This window comes from Grampus griseus (assembly GCF_964374135.1).
Source record: "Grampus griseus genome assembly, chromosome: 5".
Taxonomy (NCBI): domain Eukaryota; kingdom Metazoa; phylum Chordata; class Mammalia; order Artiodactyla; family Delphinidae; genus Grampus; species Grampus griseus.
In genome coordinates, this window is record NC_138998.1 from 27,442,229 (window position 1) to 27,468,866 (window position 26,638).

The following is a 26,638-nucleotide window of genomic DNA, read 5'->3' on the forward strand; positions in this document are numbered from 1 at the left end:
TGTGTTTCCTGCTTAGAGAAGTTCCTTTAGTATTTGTTGTAAAGCTGGTGGTGCTGAATTCTCTTAGCTTTTGCTTGTCTGTAAAGGTTTTAATTTCTCTATTGAATCTGAATGAGATCCTTGCTGCGTAGAGTAATCTTGGTTGTAGGTTTTTCCCTTTCATCACTTTAAATATGTCCTGCCACTCCCTTCTGGCTTGCAGAGTTTCTGCTGAAAGATCAACTGTTAACCTTTTGGGGATTCCCTTATATGTTATTTGTTGTTTTTCCCTTGCTGCTTTTAATATTTTTTCTTTGTATTTAAATTTCGATAGTTTGATTAATATGTGTCTTGGTGTGTTTCTCCTTGTATTTATCCTGTATGGGACTCTCTGTGCTTCCTGGACTTGATTGACTATTTCCTTTCCCATGTTAAGGAAGTTTTCAACTATAACCTCCTTAAGTATTTCTCAGTCCCTTTCTTTTTCTCTTCTTCTTCTGGAACCCCTATAATTCGAATGTTGGTACATTTAATGTTGTCCCAGAGGTCTCTGAAACTGTCCTCAATTCTTTGCATTCTTTGTTCTTTATTCTGCTTTGTGGTAGTTATTTCCATTATTTTATCTTCCAGGTCACTTATCTGTTCTTCTGCCTCTTTTATTCTGCTATTGATTCCTTCTAGAGAATTTTTAATTTCATTTATTGTGTTGTTCATCATTTAACCTCTATTTCTTATAAACATCTAGTCAATCAACAATTATATCCTCCTTAGCACATGTTTACTTCATGTCAGTCAGCTAACTTCTCATGTGGGCATAATGAGGGATTTTAACTTTGGTTGAAACTAAATATTTTTACATAATCAATCATGAATGAATACATGAATAAGAACAATTTTATTCATTTTTATTAAGTAAACTTTACATACAATAAAAAGGAAGAGATATCAATTGTAGAGTTTGGGTTTTGGCAATTTTCTTACAACAACCATCTCAACTGTAGCACATTTTCATCTTACCTCCACAAGAAATATTCCTTTTGCCCTTTCCTATTTCACCTTCTCGTCCCATACCCGTCAAGCCATGGCCTATTTTATTATCATTACAGATGAGATTTGGTTTTTTCTAGACTTTCATATAAATGGAAACATGCAGTATGTGATTTTTTCTGTCAAGTTTCTGCCCCTCAGCATAATGTCTGAGATTCATCCATGTTATATATATCAGGAGATTGTTCCTTTTACTGTTGGGCAGTATTCCATTGTGTGAATACACCACAATTTATTTTTTTATTAACTTGTTGATGGATGTTTTGGTTATTTCCAGTTTGGGGCTATAATATGTGGAACTATTTTAGTTTTTAAAACCCTCATATTTTAATGAAGTTGGCTGAGTTAATAACTCTTATTCAAAAGTGTTTCCCCTTATGCCTCTAAGATATTGTTCCATCACTGCCTTCCATCAGAGTTGTTGAGATGTCTGATACCATTTTAACTATTGTATTGTTTCTCTATAGGTAATATATATGGTTGTTTTTGTTTTCTCTGTAAGATTTTAGAATTTTATTTGTATCTTGAGGCTCTAAATTTCCACCAGTGTGTTCTGTGGTATATATATCCTGGGTAATTTCCTTAGCTTTCTCTTCCAATTTACTAATTCTCTCCTCAGCTGTGTTTAATCAGCTGTTTAACTCCTTTATTACCTTTTTACTTTTAATGACTATATTTTTAAATTTCTACTACTCTCTGGTTATTTTTAATCTATCTTTTAAAAAAATCATTTTATCCTTTTTTATATTTTTAAGTGCTTTTAAATTTCTTTAATTTTAACATACTTATTTTATACTTTATATCTGACAATTTTTATTATCTGAAGCTCTTGGAAGTCTAATTGAACTATATGTTTCTGCTGGTGCTCACTTTTTGGTGGATTATTTTCATGTGTGTTTTGCAATTTTGGATTATGTGCCCCCATTTGGCATGGCTTTATCACAGAGAATTCTGGTTGGTCTGGGTTGAAGGTGTGTCCCTCCAGACAGCTTTTACATTTACTTCTTTCCAGCAGCCTATAAGTATTGTAAGCTCAAGACTGCATTTATTTTAATATATTGACTACAAGGCAGCATAAATTCAAACCCCAAACCAGAGTCAGAACAGCGAAGTACCTTTTTTTTTAACTCATGTAGAACCCAGGCCAAATAAACTTTCTTGTTGTCTCTAGGTAGATATTGATTATTTCACACTCTCACTGAGGGACTAATCCATCAAGTATTTTGGCTTTATGCAAGCATCTCAGTTTCAACTTCCTGCCTTACACAGGGTAAATGACTCCCACCCCCACCCCCATGCCCATTAAAACCTAAGTCCCTGGCTTTTTGCAACTGGCAAACACATTCTTGTCCCTGGTCTCCTCCCCTACGTGGCCAGCTTATTGTTACTTTCTTGCAAGGGAGGCCTACAGGGAACTCAGGTAGGAATCGGAATCTGAGCCTGGAGGGGAATACCTAGCTCCCAGGAGGCTGAGTGCTCAGCCTACAGCAGATTCTGGCTGGACCTCAAAGGATGAAACCCAAGGCTCCCTATCTGTCCACTTTTGATGCCTTCACTCATTGCATTTGTAGTGAAGTTGTCCTTTACTCCCCTCTTCCCTTCATCCTACATTGGTCTTTTGAAAACAGCTGGGCCAATTTTTACTGTGTGTCTTTCTGACTCCAGTATATTTACTGAAAAATAAATGTGTCGTTTTATACCTCTCAAACCACACACAGCAGAACCATTTGCTTAGATTTCATAGCACAAGGATACATACATTAGAGCTTCAAAGTGTCAAGATTAAAACTGGGGACTCATGGTTTATCCATCTCAGCTCACACCTCCGTTCTTCAGAGTGTAGGAGCCCCTGCTCAAGCCCCAATTCTCAGAACCATGTGTCAGAGCAGTAAGCCAACCCATTTTCTGACCCACTGGGATAGCCAGTATGAAGAACAGTCCTGAACCAAGAGTCCTTGACCAAATGCCAGCCATGTGATTCACCTTAGTCAGGTGATCTTCAGCTTTTTCCTGGGGTCTAAAGCAGAGTCCCACTACCCTGCTGCCCTCCATCTGGCCTCCCTCTGGGTCCTGCTTGCTTTTAGTAGATTCATGCTCTGAGAAAATGCTTTTCTTGAGTAACCCCACTGCGTAGATGCTCTCAGGGTACCTTGCTGGGAAGCAAGTGAGAATCAGGTTCTCAAGTCAAACCCCAACCCAAGCTGCCCTTTCCAAGCTGAACTTAGCGCACTGTCTTAACAAAGCTCTTTTCCTTAGAAATAACTTTGGAGCCAGAGAGGCCTGAGTTTGAATCCCAGTTCGGCCACTGACCAGTAGTTATTAGGCATGTGATTTAACCTCCTTGAGCCTTTGTCATCTGTAAAATGGAGATGGTTAAACATAGCTCAGGGCTCTTGTAAGAAAACAAGATGAAGGGTGTCTCCTGCCCAGCGCAAAGTAGAGTAGAGGCCCACAGGCGTGAGTTCCCATCTTCGTGACCTTACCAGCCAGGCCAGAAGTTCTGGCTACACAGCTGAGAGACTCCAGGTTTGAAGCCTGGGATCTGATGGCCTGTTGTGCATGTTGGGTGGGTACTGGGTGTTTGCTGCACAGAGTTTTCTGCATGGGACGAGGGGCTCTGTGGGAGCCCAGCCAGCCAAAAATGAGCTATTCCAGGCCTTGTGTACGTTGGAGGTCACAAGGACACCCACGCCCGGCCACGTCAGGTTTTGAGCATGGGTTGCTCATGGTCCTGCTGAATTTTGCAAAGGAAAGGAAAGTTCCTTTGGGCTGTGCTTTTGACCTTTGAGCGTGTTATCTTCAAAGCCATAAACCTGGTCCACTGGATTATAAAAGTACCTCATTCTAACACGTTCGCCCTGCAGCCTGCTCCTTGCCGTCCTGCACACGCCCACAGTAACCAAAGGCCACCACCATGACAAGGGACCAGAATGGAACCTGGGAGTTGGAGAGTAATGACAACTTTGAAGGCTTAATGAAGGCTCTGGGTAAGGGGGTTGCCAGAGGTGGGAAAGGGGGAGGAGGTGGGAAAGGGAGAGGGAGGGCACTGTGGAGCTCCCCAGACCTGTGTGCAAGCCTCACTCCTCGCTCTTTACCAGCTGTGTAATATCAGGCAAGTCACACTCATTCTCTGAGGCTCAGATTCCTCATCGGCAAGTTGGGAGCAATAATAAATGAGGTTATGTCTAGAATGTCCTTGGCGTACAGAAAAGATTCACTGAATGGGGGAGGCACACACACGCATATGTGAGGAAAGCCAGACTTGAGAGGAAAATGCAGTAGCTCCCCTGCCTTGTGATTGCCATCCCTTAGATAACAAGTTGGATCTGATATGATGCACACATGACCCCTGCATTGCTCTTTCATTAGTCTTATAGTGGAGAAGCACAAAAAAAGAGTAGATAACAAATCTCTCAGCCTAGAGAAAATCAGGCTAGGAAAGGCTTTCATCATATACATCAAACAACTCACTGCTCACCTGACTTCTGAACTAGGCTCCAAGCCAGGGGCTCCATCACCATGTATCCCGAGTTGACTCTCCTGTGGGATCTCTTGTGGGGCTGGCAGAAAACACACAAAACCAGAGCAAGTGGGCCCACAGAGGGGAGCTCACTTTTGGGGGCAGATATTATAGGCCAGGCCCCGGCAAGGAGCATTGGCTGCCTGTCCTTATTTCTGCAATGACCTCCTGATCACCTTTTCTAGCTTTAGATCTCTCCACATAGGGAGTTCCCAGCTGGAACTTCTCTACGTGAAGCATGAGAAAAAATGGCTGCGGGTGCGATCTGAGGCCCAATAATTTGGATGTGATGATGGGAAGTCTCATCAAGAATGGGAATTGTGGGTTTTTCTGTGCAATTCACTTCTAGCTTGATGACACTTCCGCCGTGTCAACAAACAAGGAGAGCTCATGTGACATGTGTTGCAATTTGCAGAGGTTGGAAATTTCTTCATGTACTTTAGACATGCTTACAGCACTGGATAGCTTTTTTTCCCCTCCTGGCTACAGAATGTTACCAATATACTTGGGAGAGGGGGGAGGAGACAAAAATCCCCGTATCAGAACCCTAACCCTGTCGCCCCTGCTTTTAGCACCCTGAGTGAGACTAGAAATGGAATCCTGCTTCCATACGTGAGTAAACGGGCTGGAAATGAGCTCAGAACTAGAATTCTGAACAAGATCATACAGAGGAGGAAACAAAACCAGTGGGCCAGCTAAGGCTTTCTCTCTGACGTTGACCAATATTTTAACCTTTCCGCACCGGTCTCCTCATCCACCAGATAGAGAAATAACACCAGCCTTCTTTCTCCAGATGATGTTGGTGGTTGTTTTGAATGATTGAAAGTACTTTATCAAGAGCTATTTGGTGGTTTCAAGCTTTCAGCAGTGAGCTGAACAAGCCCAACTCAGGGAATATAATAAGAAAGCAATTTTGTGTCCTTTGTTGCTTATTCTTAAATTATATAAAGTCCTATGGTGACTTTAGGTACAAAATCGAGTCTCAGTTTAGTTTTCGGCTGTACAGGGTGGGCCCCTGGAGCCCCTCTTTCTAGTCTTAAGGTGAGAGGCAAGCACTCCTGTCACCATCCCCTATTCCTTCTGGGGGATGCCGGGATGCAGGGCACCCTGTCAGCTCTGTGCAAAAAAATCCTCTTCCTAAAAGCAGCCTTCCTCTGGACTCTTTCACACCCACTTACACCCTCCTTGTGCAGGAGGGGTGCGTGGATCGTGACTGTGATGTTTGGATGTCTCTGTCCAGGAGGTTTTGGAGGGAGTGGCCTTTCCAGTTCTCCTTGGTATCGGACACCTCTTATCTCAGAGCTACAGTCATGACTTCCAATTCAACAACTTAACTACATTGATTTCACTCTAATGAGCAAACGGGCTGACCCCTTTGTACGAGTCTCTGCAGTGGAGAGGGGTGGGCTCCCACTTTCCTGATGGAGATTAACACCATAGGGGGTGGTACTAGCTAAACCCAGAATGTGGATGTGCTTGGTGCCTCGGTTTACCCAGCTGCTGATGGCCTACAGTATCCCAGGAGCTTGCCCCAGCTTGAATCTATGAGGCTCTGTGCAGAAACGACTCAGCCAGAGTCACCTTCCCACCGTGGAGATGGGACACCTGACCCCTCTCACCTGCACATGGGGACACAAGTGGGGCAGATAGGCACTGGGACACAAATGGGGCAGACAGGCACTGGAGACAGGTCTCAAGGGCTCAGCCAGAAGCAGCCGGGTGGGGCTGCCTCCCACAATTGAATCTGCTGAAAGCAACCCAGCAGGAACTTCCCTGGTGGCCCAGTGGTTAAGACTCCATGCTTGCAATACAGGGTACGTGGGAACTATGCCATGTGGTGTGGCCAAAAAAACCCCAAAATGCAACCCAGCAGATCTGTACAATTTCCTCCACATCCACCCCACAAGACAGGGGTTGCTTTCCCAGCACTGACAATTCAGTGAAGCTTGTCTTCTTGCCCTTTTGAGCGCGAAGCCCTTCGCATTTGGGAAAAGCATATGTGGAGACCCTCCCAAATCCCCAGATATGGAAATACCACTAAGTATAACTCCATTCCCTGCCAAAGAGCTGTCTCTTTCTTAGATGTTAATCCCTAGCACCAGGGAGTTGGCTTTCTCTGTGGGCCTGGCGGCTGGTTCCCTAGGAAGGAGATACTCCTGTCGAGAGGTGGGTCTGGGGACAAACTGTCTTTGTTCCCAGTTGGTGACTCACTCCACCCCCCGCCTCCCCACATGACCTGGCTGCCAGCCTCAGCAATGACACATCAGGGCAACCTTTGGGTTTGCCCCAAATTTTCAAAGTCATTCGCTGTTCAGAGAATGGGTGACAAGGGTCGATTGTACCTCCTCTCCTGCCTTCTTAGATCTCGTGTTTCCTGAGGCCCTAGACTCTTTCCTGACAGTGAGGAGAGCAGCTGGTGGACTCCTCTACCCTCAGGAAGCTGTCATGCCCTGAGGTCCTCCTTCAGCTTGGATCAGGGAGTCAGGGAGTGGAGGATTGGTCTTCAATCTAAAGGGCAGACCTCTCAAAGTGAGGGCCCCGTGCTGTGAAAGAACACTCGGGGAGAGTCTATTCACTCTGCCCCAGAGTGAGACCAGCACTGCACGTACCTGGGGAATCATTCAGCTTCTTTTCCAAAGCTTTAGACGACGCCCGTGGAAGCCAGGGACGGTGCCATTTGCAGCAGGCCCGGGCCCAGCCTCTGTTCTCGAGGAGCTCAAACTGGTGCAGAGAGTCAAGCTATAGCTGTGTACAAATTGCATTCCTGTTCTCTATTATAGTGTGATAAATCACCCCCAAAACGTGGCGGCTTGATTTTATTATACAGTGATTTTATCATTGTCTCTCATAGTTATGGGAACTGACCAGGTTCACATAGGGGGTTCTTGCTAGGAGGCTCTCATTCCACTGCGGTAGGACAGTGGCTGGGGCCAGAGCCATCTCAAAGGCTTCTGGCTCCTGTGTCTGACAGTTGGTGCTGGCCAGCCGCTGAGACCTCATCTACACGTGGTGACCCATGTGGCCTGCGTTTCCTCATAGCACTCTGGCTGTGTCTAAAGAGACAGGAGGCAGCAGCTGAATGACCGTTTATAACCCAGACTCAGAAGTCACACAGCATCACTTCTGCCATATTCTATTGGTTGAAGCAGTCATGAGCCCACCCACATTCAAGGGGAAGGTACATAAACCCTGCCTCTCAAAATGTCAAAATCCTATTGTAAGAACAGCCTGTAGGATGAGAGGTGGTGGTATTGCAGCCATTAAAGAAAGTATAGTCTGCCACAGATGGGACAGTGGGTGATTCTCTTCCTTGGGCCTGAAAGGGCTATGGTGACAATAGAACAATGGTGACCGGAAGTGTGTGCGCTGAATGGTGATGGATGGTAACTAGACTTGTGGTGGTGATCACTCTGCAGTCTATACAGATGTTGAATTATGATGCTGTACACCTGAAATGTACGTAATTTTTTAAAACAGTGTGTGTGGCAGTGAGGGTGGAGGGAGCTACAATAGATGGATCATTGACGGTCTCCTGAGGACTTCTGGGTGGGGTTTTGAAGGAAGGAGAGGAGTGCTCTACACAAGGATAGAGTCAGGTCTGGACCTGTGAGCATGTGCCAAGGTCAGGCTGATGAGGATGTGGGCGGCCAAAGGAAGCAGAAGCCATATTACCAGGGAGTGAAGGGCAAGGGCGGCCGCAGGGGTAAGAAGAGTCAGAAAGTTACCAGGGCTGGATCTTGAAGCGGCGTGACACCATGTGTGACCGTCACCCAAGGACATCAGGTAAGGAGAGGGTCCTGGGAAGAACTGTGTACAGAGGAGAGAAGGGCCATGAGCACACTGACAGCCAGGGCGTGAATAGATCAGCAGAGACAGTCAGAGAACTGAAGGAGGAAGTGGTTGCAGTTGTCCTGGGAAGATGCGAGAGCAGTGACAAGGAGGGTGTCCAAGGGGTTGTCCATAGCAGGAAACTGACTAGATTTGGTAACTAAGTGGAGAAGAAGCAGGGGGTGAGCCTAAGAAATAAAACCCATCATGTAACTTTGATCAGGAAGACAGGAATGTATAATGGAAGGCATCTGTTCCAAAAGTACTCAGGGACTTCCCTCGTGGTCCAGTGGTTAAGAATCCGCCTGCCAATGCAGGGGACACGGGTTTGAGCCCTGGTCCGGGAAGATCCCACATGCCGAGGGGCAACTAAGCCCGTGCGCCACAACTACTGAGCCCGTGCGCCACAACTACTGAAGCCCGCGCGCCTAGAGTCCGCGCTCTGCAACAGGAGAAGCCACCGCAATGAGAAGCCCGCGCACCGCAATGAAGAGTAGCCCCTGCTCGCCTCAACTAGAGAAAGCCCACGCGCAGCAATGAAGACCCAGCACAGTCAAAAATAAATAATAAATAAATAAATAAACATAAAAATACTCAGTTAACATTAAACTTAGACATATTTTAGGAAATCTTTGTTCAATAATTTGTAACCATTAGGAAAAATCCAGTTCTCTTAATTCACGAAGGTGGGAATCATCTTTTATGAAGAGCATCTTTTCATTGAAATCAACATGTACAGATTTAAAAGAGCAGTGGCGGGGCTTCCCTGGTGGCGCAGTGGTTGAGAATCTGCCTGCTAATGCAGGGAACACGGATTCGAGCCCTGGTCTAGGAGGATCCCACATGCCGTGGAGCAACTAGGCCCGTGAACCACAACTACTGAGCCTGCACGTCTGGAGCCTGTGCTCCACAAAAAGAGAGGCCACGATAGCGAGAGGCACGCGCACCACGATGAAGAGTGGCCCCCGCTTGCCACAACTAGAGAAAGCCCTCGCACAGAAACGAAGACCCAACACAACCAAAAAAATAAATAAATAAACAAATGTGGGGTTTAAAAAAAAAAAGAATTTAAAATTAATCAATACAATCATAAATAGCATGTAGGTCAAATAATAAAAAGAAAAAAAAATAAAGAGCAGTGGCTACTACAAAAAGTCCTAGTGGGTCTCTGGAAAATTCTACCAGGAAAGCGGTAACCTTAGAGGCTAAAGTCAAGCAGCTGCCACCTGAGTGGTCTTTGCTGGGAAATCTTTCCTGATTACCCACAATGTTCAAAAGCCTGTCCTGACTGTAAGGGGCCAAAGTGTAACATCAGAGGTGAGCGCATGCACAAAACATTCTCAGGCCATCATAAGATCGTGCTAGCGTGAGCTTTCTCTACATTGTGTCATTTAATTAATTCAGTTTCAACAAATGCCTTGAGCCCCTATGACATGCCAGGAAGAGCTCTAGGCATTGGTGAAGCGGTGGTAAATGAGGCAACACGTTCCCTGCCCTTGCGGAGTGGGCACGCTAGTGGGAGAGAGACAGGGTAATAGTTTAAGACTCTTTGGGTAGTGGTAAGTGCTTTAAAGAAAATAAAAAGGAATTCTTGGGTGGAGAGTGATGGGTGGTCAGGGAAGGTTGTCTGAGGAGGTGACATTGGAGCCAAGGCTTGAATGCTGCGAAGTGCTGTTCCGGGCACAGGGCACAGCAAAGGCTGGTGTGTTGGGCGTGTGGTGAGCCCAGGGGTAGGTCAGGCCTTATGATGGGCAGACTTAATCCATCTTATTCATATTCTTTAAGGTTCGCTATGACTACAGCGTGAAGAATGAATCACAGGAGGGCAAGACTAGAAACACGGAGGCCCATTAAGGAAGCTTCTGTGTTGTTCAGGCAAGAAATGATGATGGTTGGTTTAGGGTGGTGCCCAGGGCTGGAGAAGAGAGGACAGATTCAGTGTATATTTTGATGGTAAAGCTGACAGGGCTTGCAGATAAAAATGAAGCGAGAGGAAACGGAAGAAACGAAGACGGCCCCCAGGCTTAGGCCTGAATAGCTGGGATGGCTGTGACCCTATCAGCTGACATGGGGAAGACATGGCAGGGAGTGAGTTTGGACAGGGGTGCCAGACAGGCGGGAATGCGTTAAGAATTCTGATTTACATCTTTTGATTACAGTTGCCCATTACCCATCCAAGTGGAGTATTAAAATTGGCATGTTGATATAAGATCTAGAGCTTAGGGTAGAGCCAGGGATAGAGCCAAAGGAATGCTTGCCATTTTAAGGAGTGAGGAATCTGAAGGTCAGGGAAGTGAAGGAACTTCCCTGGGATCACTTGTGGCTGGAAACGTGTTGCTCAGAGAGGAGCCTGTAGCCTAGGCTACAACTTTAGCTTTTTCCACAAGCATATTACAAAGCATTTTAATGTTGAGTAGCATACTCATATTTCAACTTTATGGCCTGCATTGTTCAAAATGCAGTTATGAAAAGTGTGCTTTAATAAAGTCACTTCAGTGTTCTCGTTTTTTCTTCTGCAGCAGCTATAAGCCGCATATATTATTCAGAAAGAGCTTGCCTTTGTACGTTTTCCTCTGAGATAGAAATTCATTTCACCTGGCTATAAATCAGGCTCGGAGATACCTTTAATCCAGAAAAGCAGATGAAACATATTTGATAACCCTGGTGTTCAAACACCATACCAGGAGAATAATTTTCCCTGCAAAGTACAAAGAGTAAGTGTTTTTGTAGTCTGTGTGTGTATGCCTGTGTATTCTACAGCTGCAGTTAAACGTTTCCTTTTGATTAGAAATATCACAAATCCACCAACAGAATGTTTGGCTTCCTTCCCTGGGGTGGAGCAGAGGTGACATGATTAACTAGCCTGCGCCCACGGTGAAGGGTAGCCAAGAGGCCAAGCCATTTTTCAACCCAGAGAAGAAGCAATGTTTGATTCAATTTGCATAGAGCCCCTAGCAAGATTACCCGGCTCTGGTCCGAAAGACTGACTGGGGGTGGTGTTTCCAGGACAAACCTCTTCTCTTGGCAGTAGACATTTTTAGCTGCGATCTACCTCTCTGGGCAACCAGGGACAAGCAGTAATTTCCATTTGGGGAGACTTAAACACAATGTGTTTTAGCGGTGGACGATAAACAGAATGTGTTTGTAGGCAAATTGCCAGGAGTGCTGTCCTAGCTGGGCAACTCTGAACCAGCCACTTCAATTCTCTGGGCTTTGATTTCCACATCTGTGGAGTGAAAATAGACTTGCTCTCTGAAGACCACTTAAATTTAGACTTCTAAGTTTCTCTGTAATTCCCAATTCTTCCTTAGTACAGTTGACCCTTGAACAACAGTGGGGGCGGAGGCAGCAGCGGTGTGTTAGGGGAGAGCCCTGCTCTCCGTGCAGTCAAAACTCTGCGTGTAGCTTATGGTTGGCCCTCCGTATATATGTGGTTCCTCCGTATCCGTGGTTCTGCATCCATGGATTTAACCAACCGCAGATGGTGTAGTTCTGTAATTACTATTGAAAACAATCCACATGTAAGTGGACCCGTGCAGTTCAAACCCGTGTCTTTCAAGGGTCAAATGCAGTTTTGCCTGGTGCTCTCCCCTCCGTTTCATCTGGTCAACTCATGGCCTGTGGTTTTCTTTCCTCAACTCCTAACTGTGTCTCCAGCATGGTTTAGCACAGCCTAAACTTCTCCTCACTCAACACAGAGGGCTAGAGGAGGAACTAAAGTCGTTTCTACCCTTTGGTCAACCTATAGAATGAGGAAACCAGTCCATGCAAAAAAAGGTTTGGCCAGGCTGGATTAAACGCCCATGTGACAGGCCAGGGCTATGTGACGAGGGAGGGGGTAGATCAGCCCATTCTGTTTCTTCAGAGTCCAGGACACTTGGGCTGCATGGAGTGGCAGATGGCTATGGAGATGCATAAACATGACCTGAATATTTCACTCTGGACTGAATGCCGATCTGACCACTGTTTGACCAGAGGGCAAAAGGCCAAGGAGTGGAGGCCAATGTGCATCAAATACCCCCCAGCTCCTCGGCACTGTGTAAAGCATTTTTGCCATTATTTTAACTGAATCCTTACATAAATAACCCTATGAGATAAGCTTTCTTTTCCCCATTTTACAGTGAGAAACAGGCTCAGAAAGGGAAAGTGACTTCTCTGAGGTCACAAAGCTGGGAGATCAGAGACAGGATTTATGCCTGGATCTGACCCTCACTCTTTTATGCAAGAAGTTCTAAACTTCGGCATGCACAGAATCGCTTGGAAGGCTTGTAAAAACAAGAGGGGCCCAACCCCTGTAGGTCTAGGGTGGATCTCAGAATTTACATTTCTAAGAGGGTCCCACGTGCTGTGGCTGCTGCCAGCCCAGGGGTCTCACTTTGAGAACCACCGTCCTACACCGCGGTGCCCACGTTAACCAAACCATAAGTATCTCTTGAGCTCCTACTGTGTGTGCAGCCCTGGGCCTAGTTCTATGGGGACACGGGAGCAAAGAGACAACATCATCCTCGAACTCACAGAGCTGAGACTTGGAGAAAAAAATAATAAACCCCATGAAAGAGAGGAAAATGCCAGGTAGTACCTCCTGCGGGTTAAACCCTGGGCCTGGAAAGCAGGTGAGGAAGGAGGTAAGAAAGAACAGACCATGCTAGAGCAGACAAGGCTGGGGCTGGGAGGAGAGGGGCAGGAATTCAGGGACCAGGTGTGCAGGGAGCATCTGGAAAAATGCAGGGGGCTCCGAGGAAGCCGGCTTATGGGATCAGGGGGTTGATTATTATGGTGTCAGCAGCTACCGCTTATGGGGCCATTACCACAAGCCACCAGCCACTGGGCAGATCTCTTCACAGACACCATCAAATTTCATCCTCAAAACAACCTGATGCAATTAGTAATAACTCTACTTATAACTACTGGCTCTCTGCTGCTTCCAGATCTGGACTCTAGTGTCCAGCGATGGAGCTGAAGTTAGATGTCACCTGGCTCTTTAGGCTGTGTTTCTGGGGCAGAAGGAGAGGAACACGAATTGGAGTGTAACACGTTAGCCTCTGCCTAGCACAAGGACGTGTTTATACCGACTAGAATGCAGAGAACATTCTTTTGCGGCTTCTAGCAGCTTTAAGGAAGGATTCATTGTGAAGTCAGATGTAGTTGACCACTTGGTCCTGTCTAGTCTTCTCCTCTCCAAACAGGCCAGCAGTTGCCTTAAAGGGAGAAAAATTAAACAAGGGGTATTACCATAATTTCAGGGACCAGATGACAGAGATAAATGCCTCAGAAAGGGGTTTGTCAAACTTTCCTGTCTTATGTTCTGTGGAACCCTGGCCAGCTGGAGATGCCACCACGGAGGGTTCTACAGTCACCTAAGACTGGGAAAGGCTGCATCTTCTGTCCTGCTCTTGGAGTTACAAAGCATTTTTCCCAGATTAAAATCTCTGTGAAATTCTTCAGTAAAGAAAGAGGTCAGCCTGTCTTGGTTTTAATTGCTCATTTCTCAAACTTAGCTGATCATGAGCTCCCCTTTAAAGCAAATTTTTGACCACCAGTCTTTTATAGGCTGAGTCCATGGCAAGTACAGTGGGGCACCCTGGGCTCTGTGAATGCTGGCCTAGATGCCTAGGAGGGTTCACAGCAGCAGAGAGAGCATTTATCTACCCCCATGCCCTGGGGCCTGCAGGCTGTGTGGCTTTGACCTGCCCCGATACAATCTTTTTTTTTTTTTTGCAGTATGCGGGCCTCTCACTGTTGTGGCCTCTGCCGCTGCGGAGCACAGGCTCCGGACGCGCAGGCTCAGCGCCCATGGCTCACGGGCCCAGCCGCTCCGCGGCATGTGGGATCTTCCCGGACCGGGGCACGAACCCACGTCCCCTGCATCGGCAGGCGGACTCTCAACCACTGCGCCACCAGGGAAGCCCCCGGTACAATTTCATATGCCACAAAGCTGAAGCTATCAGAAAATGTCCAGCGTTGGAACGTGGTTGCTCCAGCTTGAATTCTTGTAGAACCCTAAGCCTAGAAAACAATTGCTGTCTAGTGGGGGCAGTGTACATGAGCCCTGGAGAACATAAGCTGCCCCAAACAGAGAGGGCTCATCCAGCTGCATCCAGAAGCCCCTGTGGCTCCAGGGGAAACGTAGAGTCAGAAGTTACTGGTATCTTGGGCAGCCACTGGAAGTGCATAAACTGGGGTGGTCTGACATGATGGGATGGGTCAGCCCAGAGCTTGTGGAGCACGGTGCTGGCCCTGGAGCCAGGCCATCCTGGGTTCAATTACCACTTCTACTGCTTCCTCACTATATAATCGAGGGCAAATGACACAGCCTCTCTGAGCCAGGCTCTTCACTGGTAAAATGGAGAATAATATAGTACTTATCTCGTGGGTTTCTTGGGAGAATGAAGTGAGAGAATCTTCCCAAGGGAGGTTCCACTATGGGACAGCATTCCTGGTTGGTTAAAAGGCATGTCTTAACTATCACCCCCAATACTACCAAAGGTCCACACAGCGTGGCCCCCAGAGTCACCTTACCTAAAACTTAGCTCCTAAGTTCCCCCATAAAATTCTTTACCTCTCTGCTTCTACCTTGGTTACCTAAACTGAGAACCTCTATTTTCACCTCCCAGCTTGATCTTCCACACATCCTTCCAATAATCAAACCCTTGTGATTGCTTTCCACCTGTGTAATCTTAGACAAGTCACTTAACCTCTCTGGGCCTCCGCGTCATCACCTATACCATGAGGGATTTTGGCGAGCAAAAGGACCTCAGTCCTTGTCTTCTTTGAGGAAAGAATTCAACAAACAGACCACGATTGTAAAGTGGGCACAGAGTTTATTAGAAGCACAGTACGTGTGGGAGAGCACACAAGCAGTTTACTTAGGGCAGAAGCAAGTTACACACTCGAAGGAGAAGAGTGGGGCGTCCTTGGGAGTGAGGGGCACGCAGTAGGGGCAGCTTAGGTCGTTAACATGGGGTTAATCTTCCGGGGCTTAGATGAGGGTGACTCCCCTTTTCCTCCCCTATGATTGTGTCATCGGCAGTTCCTCATTTGGACTTCCACCAGGCACCATTCTGAAACCTTCCCGTGAGCACCTAAGCGAAACCCACAGGGGTGGGGATGGGGTCACAACGGCAATGCTAATGATATTATAATGATATTACAATACGGCCAGGGTTACTAGAGGGCGACTTGAGACCCCCCTCTGTGCATGTGTGGGGCTGAGAAGTCCTCTCTGAAGGCAAGAATGAGGAGGCTGCAAGTGGGCTCCTTTGCCTTTCATCCAGTCATCAGCCACCTGAGTGTTTTTATTGCACAGGCTCCACGGTTTTCATGGGCAGAGTTTCTTGCTCAGATGCTACAAAGTTTCCGTTTTGGATGCCATTCCTCCATGTGTCCTGGCCTCGTTAAGTGCAAAACAAGGAGGTGGCTTTGCCTTCTCCCTAATACCTATGCATGAAGAGGCTGTGCTTGGGCCCAGCGTTGAGTTTTCCTACCTCAAGAGGAGTAGGTGCTTAAACAGTAGCTTTCAAATCTCTTAAACCATTGAAGTCTTTCTCCAAACAGCTCCCTGAGAGGAAATCCAAGGTTTAAAACCACCCAGAGATTCAGGGTCTGAGATGAGGCCCAGAGAGCTGTAGTTTTTACATCTTCCCAGGTGATTCTGATGGGCAGCCATCGGTGAATTCTTAGACCAGGCAAGTTCTCAACCGATAGTAGTGAACAAGAGTTGAACAAAGCACTGGCGTGCGTACACCAGCTCAGGCCAACTTGAACCTATTTCTCTTTTCAACTTAGGATACAGGTATATAATCCTTTTACCTTCTGGGTTGCCTGTCATTACTTGAAATTATTCCCTGATTTTATACAATTTAGAGTCCAAAAGACCAGCCAAGGTCCTTCCTGGATTCTGCTGTGGTCCAAGCATCCAGCTTGGACCTCTTCTTCTTGGTCCTTTAGGAGAAGGAAGATGATAATGACCAAAGAGGGATTCAGAAGAAATGTGTCAGAAGGGAAATGGGGAAAGAGGGTGAGGGAAGTGATGCTTGGCTACCAGGGAAGGACAGCAGAAGGGGTGGGGATGCGACCATCGGAGATGTTCATTCTCTGAATTGAAAGCGGCTCCACGAACTGTTGGTAACCGCTGGTCTCACTCATGAGCACACTAGTATTTATCCCCCACCAGATAGCACACAGTGTGAAGTTTAATCACCTACTACCATAGAGATGAGGCTGGAAATCTCAGAGAAACAGCCCTCAGTGAATCTGAACTGTTCTTACTTTTGAAGTCGTTATTACCTTGGGTTATGAGCGAATCAATCTCAGTGTTTTTTGAAGTCTTCCAGGTAAACTTTCTTAAAAAAAAAAATTAAAGATTTATATTGGCATCCGAAGATATCTGGAGAATTCACAGGCATAAAGGAGGTCAAAGGTCAAATATCATTTGGCTAGAGACAAAAGGCTTAATGATGTTTGTAGCAAGGGTAGAAATGTAGCAGTTCCAGTATTATCCTGTTTCTACATCATTTCTATAGGACAGTGACATTTTGGCTTGGGTGACATTTTATGCACAATCAGAGGTTAACAGGAGGTGGGCTCAGCACTTAGCTTAGGAAATGAAACACTCTATTGAAGGGCATGTTCCCTTTTACTTACAAATGGTCTCTCAGAAACGAATAAGATTTTCTTTAAAATATCAAGGCAAAAAAACAGATGTAAATGGAGTAGATGCAGCAAAACCTTGACAGTTGTTCAATCTGCATGATGGGTGTACCGGGTTCCTTGTACTCTCCCCTCTACTTTGGTTTGTTTGAAATCTTTCATAATAAAAATATAAACAATGATTCATCTTTTCCTTAAAAACAACAAAAGAAATGTCTGAGCAAGTGTTTATTTTTTTTTTATTTTTTATTTATTTTGCAGTACGCGGGCCTCTCCTGTTGTGGCCTCTCCCGTTGTGGAGCACAGGCTCCGCACGCGCAGGCTCAGCAGCCATGGCTCACAGACCCAGCCGCTCCGCGGCATGTGGGATCCTCCCCGACCGGGGCACGAACCCGGGTCCCCTGCATCGTTAGGCGGACTCTCAACCACTGCACCACCAGGGAAGCCCCTGAGCAAGTGTTTATTAAGTGTCTGAAATATGCCTGAGCTGCGCTGGGGCCATGACTGAGGCAGAACCTCCCCCAGATCTGCTGTAAAAATGGAAGTTTGTAGGTATTCTTCCCTTCAGTGGGCGTGAACAAACGATCCATCTTTACCCAGGATCTAGACTGGTTATTTTTAAACAGTCTTTTTCCTTTTAAACCATGAAGTCTTCTGTTCAGCAAACTCTTAAGAGGAAACCAATATGTCAAATAGATAGAAGGGAGCTGCTGGGAGGGCAGGGGCATGTGCGTGTGTATATGTAGGCGTGTGCGTGTATATATGTGTATGTGCGCATGGGTGTGCACACACGCACACTGGGGAGTTGCAGCTCAGGGGTGCTACCTCCCCTCCCACCAGGGCTCCCGAGGAGATGCCCAGGGACCCTGGGTTTCCCGACCGTTGACTGAGATGCCCAAACTGGCCGTGTGCAAGACAGCTCTCGTTTCCCACTTGAGCAAAGAATGTGGCCGGCCTGAGGTCTGCATCTCTGGTCCCGTTTGGCCTTGTTAAAGAAATGAACGCGTCTGGCTGAGCACATCATAACCTCCACCACTCCCTTTGCCCACAGATATTGATTTCGCCACCCGCAAGATCGCCATCCATCTGGCTCAGACGAAGATCATTGAGCAAGACGGTGATAACTTCAAGACGAAAACCAACAGCACGTTCCGAAACTACAACTTGGATTTCACAGTCGGGGTGGAGTTTGACGAGTACACGAAGGGCCTGGACAACCGGAATGTTAAGGTACTGACCAGAGTGGAGTTTTCCTCCGCACGGTCTTGGCGCAGGGGCTGGCTGTTTAGCTGCACAATGAAAAAATGACAGAAACGACCTGGGAGGCGTCAGGAGAGGGGGACCAGAATGGACTTAATGATGCTGGCAATAAGCAAGTATTGAAAGCTTAGTGGGAAGAAGCAGGCTGGCTTCTGCGTGTAGCTTATAAGCCAAGGAGGGATTAAAGGATGCTGACCTCTCCAGGAGCCAGGGTAGGAGACCAACTCATACGCTGACATGGGCCTGGCAGGCAAAGCAAAGAGGCCAGGTGGGCTCGTAGGGAAGGACGTTGACGGTGCCAGCAGGATAGCATAGCTTCATCCTGGGAGCAGCTCCTCGGCAGCAGACAATCATTGCCATGGAGGACTGAGGCCTCATGTTGCTAGAATTTTTTTTTCTTTTCAGGAGCTGTTGAACATTCATAGGTTCTTATATGAAATATCTCAATTTTAGATGATTCCAACTGATTAAATTTTTTTTTTTTTTAGAAAAATGCAATGCAAATCACACCAAAAAATCAGTAGACTAGATGAAGTCAGGCTTTCTCCAATCCTAGAAACCCAGATAAATCTCTGGCAAGCTTATGGCTTCAGTCTCAGCCTCACCTTAACTCTCAGGACATAATCGAGGAAATCCTCCACGCATCAGAAGGCACACTTCTAGCCGCTTGAAGCTTTTGGATGTAGGGAGGCCCCTAAAATGAGCAGAGACCTCTGAGTGCAGAGTGGGGAGTTATCTCCAAGCCCGAGAACTGGAGTCTGCAGAATAGGCAGGCCCTCATCCAAGGGGCTCTTTGTGAATAAGGCAGAGGTTGGTAGCAGAGGGGAGAAGTAGGGCAGTGGTGGGAAAGGCGGGGCCATCGGCAGGTCCCCTCTCCTCCTGCATCACCTGGTGGTATCACAGCCCAGTGACTGATTGTTGCACGGTCCACATTCACGCTCAGTGTGAACATCTTTGGTTTTCCAAATCCAATCACACCTGGGCAGTCCCAACAACAGAAATGGGGGAAAATCCAATCTCAGCCGCATTTAAGGATTCCCGCACCCAAATCTTAGCATCTATACGAGAATGCCGGGGACTGCACGGTCCAGTGCAAGCCCATGTGGTTTATACAGAAGTGGGCAGCTTGAGCCCTTGTGGCACCCACTCCCTCTGTGCCAACGCAGCCACCAAGACCTCTGCCCTGGCTCCCAAGCTGAGGAGGGCCGGGCTGAGATTCCTGTGCCCAGGTATCCGTGCTCTCAAGCCTGCAGAGGGCCACCCTCTCAGAGCACCACAACGAAGCAGGGCCCTCCACCCTGCCCTTCCCCTTTCCCCATGAGCCCCACTCCCCCCAGAGCCCCACTCTTCTCTGGTGCTTCCAGGAGTTCCTTCCAAGTCGAAGTCTCAACTCTTCCCCCAAAGCTCTGGCTGCTCTCCCGGAGTGGGGAGGAAAAGCTGTCATCATTCTTTGGGGATGATTCTAAAGCCAAAAGAGCAGGACACATTTTATTTCTCAATCAAGTTGTCCTGCCACATTGATCATCTCAGCCAATGAGTCAGGGTTAAATGACGTTTGGGCTCCTTGAAAAGAAAAGTGGGAAATGGAAAGGCCTTTGGAAATGCTTCCATCAAACCAGTCTTGGCAGGAGACGCGAAGCTCCCGAGCTCCGGAACGGCCCCTTGTAGAATCCCGCCCCGAGCAGTTGCTGGATCGGCAAGCTTTTCTGAGCTGTGTGGCTGCGAGTCCAATTCATCAGACACCAGAAATGATAGGAAAATTTGTCTCAGAATTTTTGCAACCCTCTGCTGTTCTAACCTAATCAGTTCCAAATGATCCATTTTCCCCTTGCTTCTCAGTTTGGGGCGTGGGCTATTGAAAAGCAGGCCTGTCCTCTCTGACTCATTTTTTATCACCTTTGATGGTGGAGAACTCACTCTTACTGAAATAAGTCATGTCCTTTAGGCCCTTCCTGACCCTTAAAGGGTTCCATCTGTTAACACCTAGGCTTCTGCCTCTCCCTTCCATGCTCTGTCCTCTCTGAGTGCCATCCTCTCTCCAGGATCGGCTCTTAGCCCTGCAGAGAGAGATAATCCCCTTTCTCACTTCTGGTGTCTGCTTTGCCTGCAGCAAAAAGCCAGGGCTAATAAACACACACACACACACACACCCATGGGAATCACAACACAGAGCAGGTGCCCTTGGCACTACCTTCTTCCTGTGACTTGACTGCAACCCTTTAGCTGGAGAGGCACTGCAGGGAGTGGGTGAGTCTATCTCTCTGATTAATTTCTGTTGCCCACCCTTGGTGGCACACCCAAGTGCGCAAAAATCTTGCGTCTGTGTGCACGTGTGCACTTGCGTGTGCGTGTAGTGCTCCTCTACTCTTGTTCTCCAGGACTCCACTTCTTAACTCCTTGGTCACCCTCACGAGCCCCTCTGAAAGAGGGCAGACAGATAGATATTCATTCAATCAACATGCATTAGGTGTCCTTGATGTGTAAGACCATATGGGCTGGGGGATTGGAAGACACAGACCTTGCCCAAATAGAAGATGTGAGTCCTTTCTCGTCTACGTGGGAGGGATCTCTGGAATATTCCAGACAACATCTCGCTTCCAGAAGAGGAAAGAGAACAACCTATGAATTAAGCTTCTCTAAGACATTCGAAACTGTGAGGCTTAAGATGGTCCTAAAGGAGGAGGAGACATGTTTTCTTTAGAAAACATGTAGAATTTTACTTTTAAATTAATTTGGGGAATATTAATACATATGCATGCTTTAAAAAAAATTAAACACTAAAAAGTGAAACTTCCTTCCTATCCTGGCCCCCAGCTCCTTAGTTCCCTCCCCAAGGGACAATCACTATTAAGGGTTTTTTTTGCCTCCTTGGAGAGAACGTGTACAAACATATGCATGCATCCCCACTGCTCCATTCTTTTATGCACATGGCCCTCCTCCTTGCTTTTCTAACTTAAACTATACACTATGGAGACTGCTCTTCTCTGTAAGTGCAGAACTGCCTTCTCCTTTCAAGGGCTACGGAGCGGGGAGGAACCACACCGTATTTAACCAGTCGCCACTGATGCAATTTATGAGGTTTCCAGGCCTTTGCTGTAACAAACAACGCTGTGATGGGCTGAAGAGTAAAATAAGGAGGAATAAAATTGTACCTAAAATATATAATATGGTCAAGGTCAAATATTGCTTTAGAAACAGGTAGACTTAACAATCTGTAGAAAACAGATATCTACCAAAAAACAGACCTGAAGTGAATTAAAAAAACCCAAAAACACAGGTTCGTTTATCACCAACTGGGTTTGCAAGATAGGGAGGAAAATAAACGCCTGGTCCCTAGCATAATATTGTTCATAGAGCTGTAATATGGTTTGCACATACTTGGAAGAAAACCAACTCACATCAGGATCATCCCCGAGAAAGGGCAGCACCAAGACACCACCACTGCCCGGATGGGAATGATACCGTCAACCTCACATGCAAGCCTAATGTGGGCACAGAGGTGGGTGGCCTTGAAGGACCACTTAGGGATAGTACACATCGTCCCATGGCAGGTACTAAGACAGGTAAAGTGGGAGGAACAGGAGGAAGAGGAACTGGGGCAGGGTGTGAAATTTGTAAATATGTAAATTTAGTAAGAGGGGTTAGAGCCTCTTGTGGTTCAGCCTCTTGTGGCTTCTCCAACCTGCTGGTCAACTCAGCCTGGTTGTCCAGCACAAGCTCTGCATCTCTGCTGCCTTCCCTGTGCTAATTGATCAGCATTGCTGCCTGGAGGAAACCCAGGACCAGGAGAAGGTCCATCTCCCAGTTCTGGCTTTGGAGCCATATGTGCAGCCCCCTGCTAACTAGGTAGCTTCCCTGCCTTTATTATTGCCCTACGGTGGGCAGTCCTCACAATGTGTTTCCCGTAGGGAAAATTCTCAGAAGTAAAATTTCTAGGTCAGAGTATACACAATGTTATACTTTGAAAGGTAATGTAAAATTGCCCTGCAAAAAGATTCATACCGATTTATATATGCACCAGCCCTGTGTGAGGGTCCATGCTTCTCTGTACCCCCTCCAACCCAGCGTGTTATTAGACTCTTTGATCTTTGACCACAGGATGAATTGTATCTGAAAAACAAACAGACTTAACTTGCATTTCTCTTGTTATAAGTGAGGTTGAATATATTTTCTTATGTTTAAAAGCCATCTGCTAGGGTGTTTTGTTTTGTTTTGTTTATCCTTGTAAGCTGTTGGTTTGGTGTCCTGTGTTGAAATTCCTATTAGGTTAATGATCTTTTCCTTATTGATGTACAGGTGTCCTTTGTATGTAAGGAAATCAGGTCTTTGTCTGATATGTGTTACAATTATTTTTCCCAGTTTGTTATTCACCTATTGACTTTGAGGTATCTTTCCCTTCCAGAAATTTTACATTGTGACATAGTTCAATTCATCATCTTTTCCCCCACCGATTTGGAATGCTGTCTTTACCATATGGTAAAATGGAAGAGTAGAAGTCTTTCAAAGAGAACAGAACCGGCCAAGATAAGTCGGTCTGGCTAGAATGAAGGGCGTATGTGGAAATGAGGCTGGTGGGATGCTGGCGTGGCTGTGGCCGAGAGCTCTGCTCTGGGGACGGAGCAGAAGCCCAGGAGTGGCTGCAGGAAATGCAACTGCAGGTTTACATGTGTTCAGTCCCCATCAAGACCATACATTTGATTTGCCTGGAAACCTCTCATTACAGACTCTGATCACCTGGGAAGGCGATGTCCTCGTGTGCGTGCAGAAGGGGGAAAAGAAGAACCGAGGCTGGAAGCAGTGGGTCGAGGGGGACAAGCTGCACTTGGTAAGTCCCCAGCTCCCCTCCACTCTGCTTATGCCAACCGCCGGTTCACCCAGCCAGGCGCTTTGACGAGAAAAAATGGCCTCGCCCTCCTCCCCTAAGCTCCAGCCAAATGCCTGTGGTCAAATGCGTGAGCCATTCCCATCTGGCTCAGGGGACTCCAGGAGGAAAGCTATAGGGCTGTTTCTGTGAACGGCTGAAATTAAAAGGAAAGTTCAAGATGCTGAGTTAGGAAGCCGAGATCCAAGGAGCAGTACAGGGAAGCTGTCAAAGGCCAGCCGGGGGGAAATGCGAGGCACAGAGTTAAGATGCCCTGGAGGAGGCTGAGACCCGGCCTCCTCAGTGATGTGAGCCTAGGAAGGAGAGGGGTTGCGGTGGGCTCGGGATGCATGGGAGCGGGTTGCACTGGGAGCTGCCTGTAGACCGCAGGCACTGGCCTCACACCCTAAGCTCTGTCCACCTGATCCCCAAATATTTTAGTTTAATTTGACACCGGAACAGAGCAGTTGGAATAAATTATTTCTGATTTCCTTGTATAAATTATATCCGTCTACATAGCTTAATTTTTCACTCTTCAGTCTTTAAGGCAAGCGATTTGTCCAACATTCAATAGTGAAAGATCTTTCACTCCTCATGCATTCAGTCACTCGCTTGTTAAAGGAATGGCTCATTTAATGGATGGCTCTTTATTCATTCACCTGTGGAGTCAAGCAGGTACCTGGCTCTAGTGTCAGTATTCGTGTCACAGGGTGCCCTTCAGAGCCAGCCTTGCCTCACCTGAGTTCTTTATTTCAGAGACAATGTCAACTGGTGATAAATGGGAAGCAGTCACTGTTTTCCATCGACAGTTTTCCCTACCTGCTCCGGTTTGGAAGGTGGATTTTTTTAATTGTAGTACAAACCCCAGCTGTCCCTGTGGCTAAGCCAGGGCATTCATCATCAACTGCAATGATTTTTGTGGTCGTTCCCACACTCGTGTTTTTCCTCTCCTCCCTCAAAGGGTCACGAGGCGCAGATAAGGCCTGGGGGCTCCCTCTGTCCAGATGAAAGGCAGCATCTTGTCTGCCCAGGCAGGCCTGGGGGAGCCCTTCCGCAGCCCATGCCCTGTCATTGCCTGTGCTGCCACCAACCAACGTTCTCATCACCAGAGGCTAGAAAATCCACAGGGTGCAGGGACAGCTCACCAGGCCCTTGCCTTCCAAATGCTCCCCACTAGATCCTGCCCTTCTTTGTGGCTTTGCTGCCTTTTATAAATTAAGCGATGTTGCTTTAATCACGAGTAGGAGAAATCCTGCTCAAGAGGATAATTTCTCTGCATTTTTCATTTTTATACTTGTTCAAGCTCAATTCAAGTGTCAAAATCAAATTACTGCTACCTGCAGGGCACGCCAGCTGATTGGGTCTCTGAGAGGCTCTTTGCGCAGAATGACTGAGTGTCCTCTTCATTCCGGCTCCTCCCCCACCCCAACTCACAGGCACCCAGAGGGCTGGGGGTGCGCGGAAGGAAGGCCTGGCTTGTTAGTCACTCATCTGCTTCTGATGTTGCAGGAGCTGACGTGCGACGACCAGGTGTGCCATCAAGTGTTCAAGAAGAAGTGATGGCCGTGAGAAGTGGACCCCTTGTCCCCAGCTTCCCCAGAGCCTCTCGAGGAGCCCCATGTCTCCGGATGACCCCTCCCAAGTCTCGCCTTTGCTCACCACAGCCTCAAATGACCCTCAAAAGCACGCGCTCCATGCTCCCCATGAAGAGCTCTCTGCTGGCTTTGGGGAGCAGCCGCAGGAACCCCCTACTCCCGATAGAGCCCATGGAGGCACCTGGATGGGTTTTAAACAGAACGAGTATGTGACAGACATAGTCAGCCTTCCTTGAAAACTGGCATTAAACGAGAAAACAAAAATCACTCCCATACTTTGAAACTCTTCCATCTATTCCCCTTTATTTCTAGAACTGTCACTTTTATCCGCAAGCAGAAGAGGTCATTGCCTGCATGGTGGTTTTCTGTGCAGCTTTTGTTGTTTAGTTTTCAGTTTAGTTTAGCTTCGTTTCTTTGTCGTTAGTTTGGGTGTAGGGGTTGTTTTACCTGGAAACACTCTCCGGCCAGCACAACGTATCCCCTGCTAATTCGTGGACATTGCCTATTGGAGATTCTTTCCTATGGGTAGCACATTTATTTCTCCAAGGTCCTATTTTAGGAAGCATACGCTTTCCAGTTTGTACTTCCCCTTAAGCAGCCTGAGTGGCTCTAACCTCTAAAGGCCTCTGCAGGTCTGCAGTATCATCTGCTTTTGGTCCAGGCCAGTCCTTTGCCCTTCAGCCCTGGGCGGACTTTCACCCCTGCAGAGGGGTCACCAAGCTCTGCCAGGTAGCCTTAGTTCAAGCCCTGTGCTCCACTTCTTAGCTGGGTGACCATAGGCACATCATTGGGACTCTCTATCCTTGTTGATGTCTTCTATAAAATGGAGGAGACAAAAATAGCATCTCCTCCACTGGGATGGGTCTCTGTGAGGATTAAGGGAGTTAACACGTACAGAGTGCTTGGAACAGGACCTGGTACGTGGTGAGGGCTCAGTCCCTGCTAGCTCTGGTCATTGTGTGGATCTGCCCCCTCCACCACTTTTGGGGTCCAGATGAGTGGACGCTCAGTAGCAGTAGGTCAACACCTCTGAGACTTCCTGCTGCTTCCAGAACATTAGGTGCATTACTCCGAGGAAGCACTGTATTTTCCTGCTGGATACGCAAATGGAATAGTGCACCTGGAACAGGAGAGTAGTTAATAGGGATGGATTTATGCTGGATCCTTCATGGGATCCTGAGAAGGCACTGCAGGTCAGAGCCATCTCTGTATCCTTCTGTAGCGGAGCCTAGAATCCCACCATTAGACAAGCACTGCCTTTGAAAGGTAGGTTCATGCCAGGAGGGATAGCAGGTGGTATTAGCACCCTCTCGTATGATTTTTTTTTTTTTTTTTTTTTTTGGTGGTACGCGTGCCTCTCACTGTCGTGGCCTCTCCAGTTGCGGAGCACAGGCTCTGGACACGCAGGCTCAGCGGCCATGGCTCACGGGCCCAGCCGCTCCGTGGCATGTGGGATCTTCCCGGACCGGGGCATGAACCCGTGTCCCCTGCATCGGCAGGCGGACTCTCAACCACTGCGCCACCAGGGAAGCCCTCTGGTATAATTTGAATGATCACTGATCCTGAACATCCTAAAAGGAGAGAAAGGCTGTCAGCTGCCCACGTGACCCAGGGCCAGCCTTCGCTCAAGTGCTTGTGAAAGGCGGCCGCGACGTGGACCTCCTGGCAGGCCGTGCTCTCCAGCAACTATTGCCATGTCCAAGAAAGTGCCTGGTGGGGCCTCATGCTGGCTGAGGACCTAGGGGAGGTGTGGTCCTCTCTCAGGTGCCGGGGAGGGCGGGCCTCCTGAGGAGGTGCAGGCCCGTCTCCTGGGGCAGACCAGGGACCAAGTGGAGGGACTGGTGAAGTGGGCCCCTTGTCCCCAGCTTCCCCAGAGCCTCTCGAGGAGCCCCATGTCTC

The 26,638-nt window shown here is 47.4% G+C and overlaps 1 protein-coding gene across 1 annotated transcript; it reads left to right on the top strand.

Annotated features, from left to right (window-relative positions):
* Positions 1–3,844: 3,844 nt before the first annotated feature.
* On the top strand, positions 3,845–25,006 carry RBP2 (retinol binding protein 2). The gene is made up of 4 exons (XM_082654370.1): positions 3,845–4,013; positions 18,075–18,253; positions 23,007–23,108; positions 24,654–25,006. The coding sequence occupies exons 1-4, from the start codon at positions 3,941–3,943 to the stop codon at positions 24,702–24,704; spliced, it is 405 nt and encodes a 134-aa protein (XP_082510496.1). The 5' UTR covers positions 3,845–3,940; the 3' UTR covers positions 24,705–25,006.
* Positions 25,007–26,638: the final 1,632 nt, after the last annotated feature.

What these genes read in the sequence shown, in the direction of transcription:
- RBP2 (XM_082654370.1), top strand. Translation starts at nt 3,941, where the DNA reads ATGACAAGGGACCAGAATGGAACCTGGGAGTTGGAGAGTAATGACAAC. An exon ending in AGGCTTAATGAAGGCTCTGG is followed by an intron (nt 4,014 to 18,074) that starts GTAAGGGGGTTG and finishes CTTTGCCCACAG; the next exon opens with ATATTGATTTCGCCACCCGC. An exon ending in AGGGGGACAAGCTGCACTTG is followed by an intron (nt 23,109 to 24,653) that starts GTAAGTCCCCAG and finishes CTGATGTTGCAG; the next exon opens with GAGCTGACGTGCGACGACCA.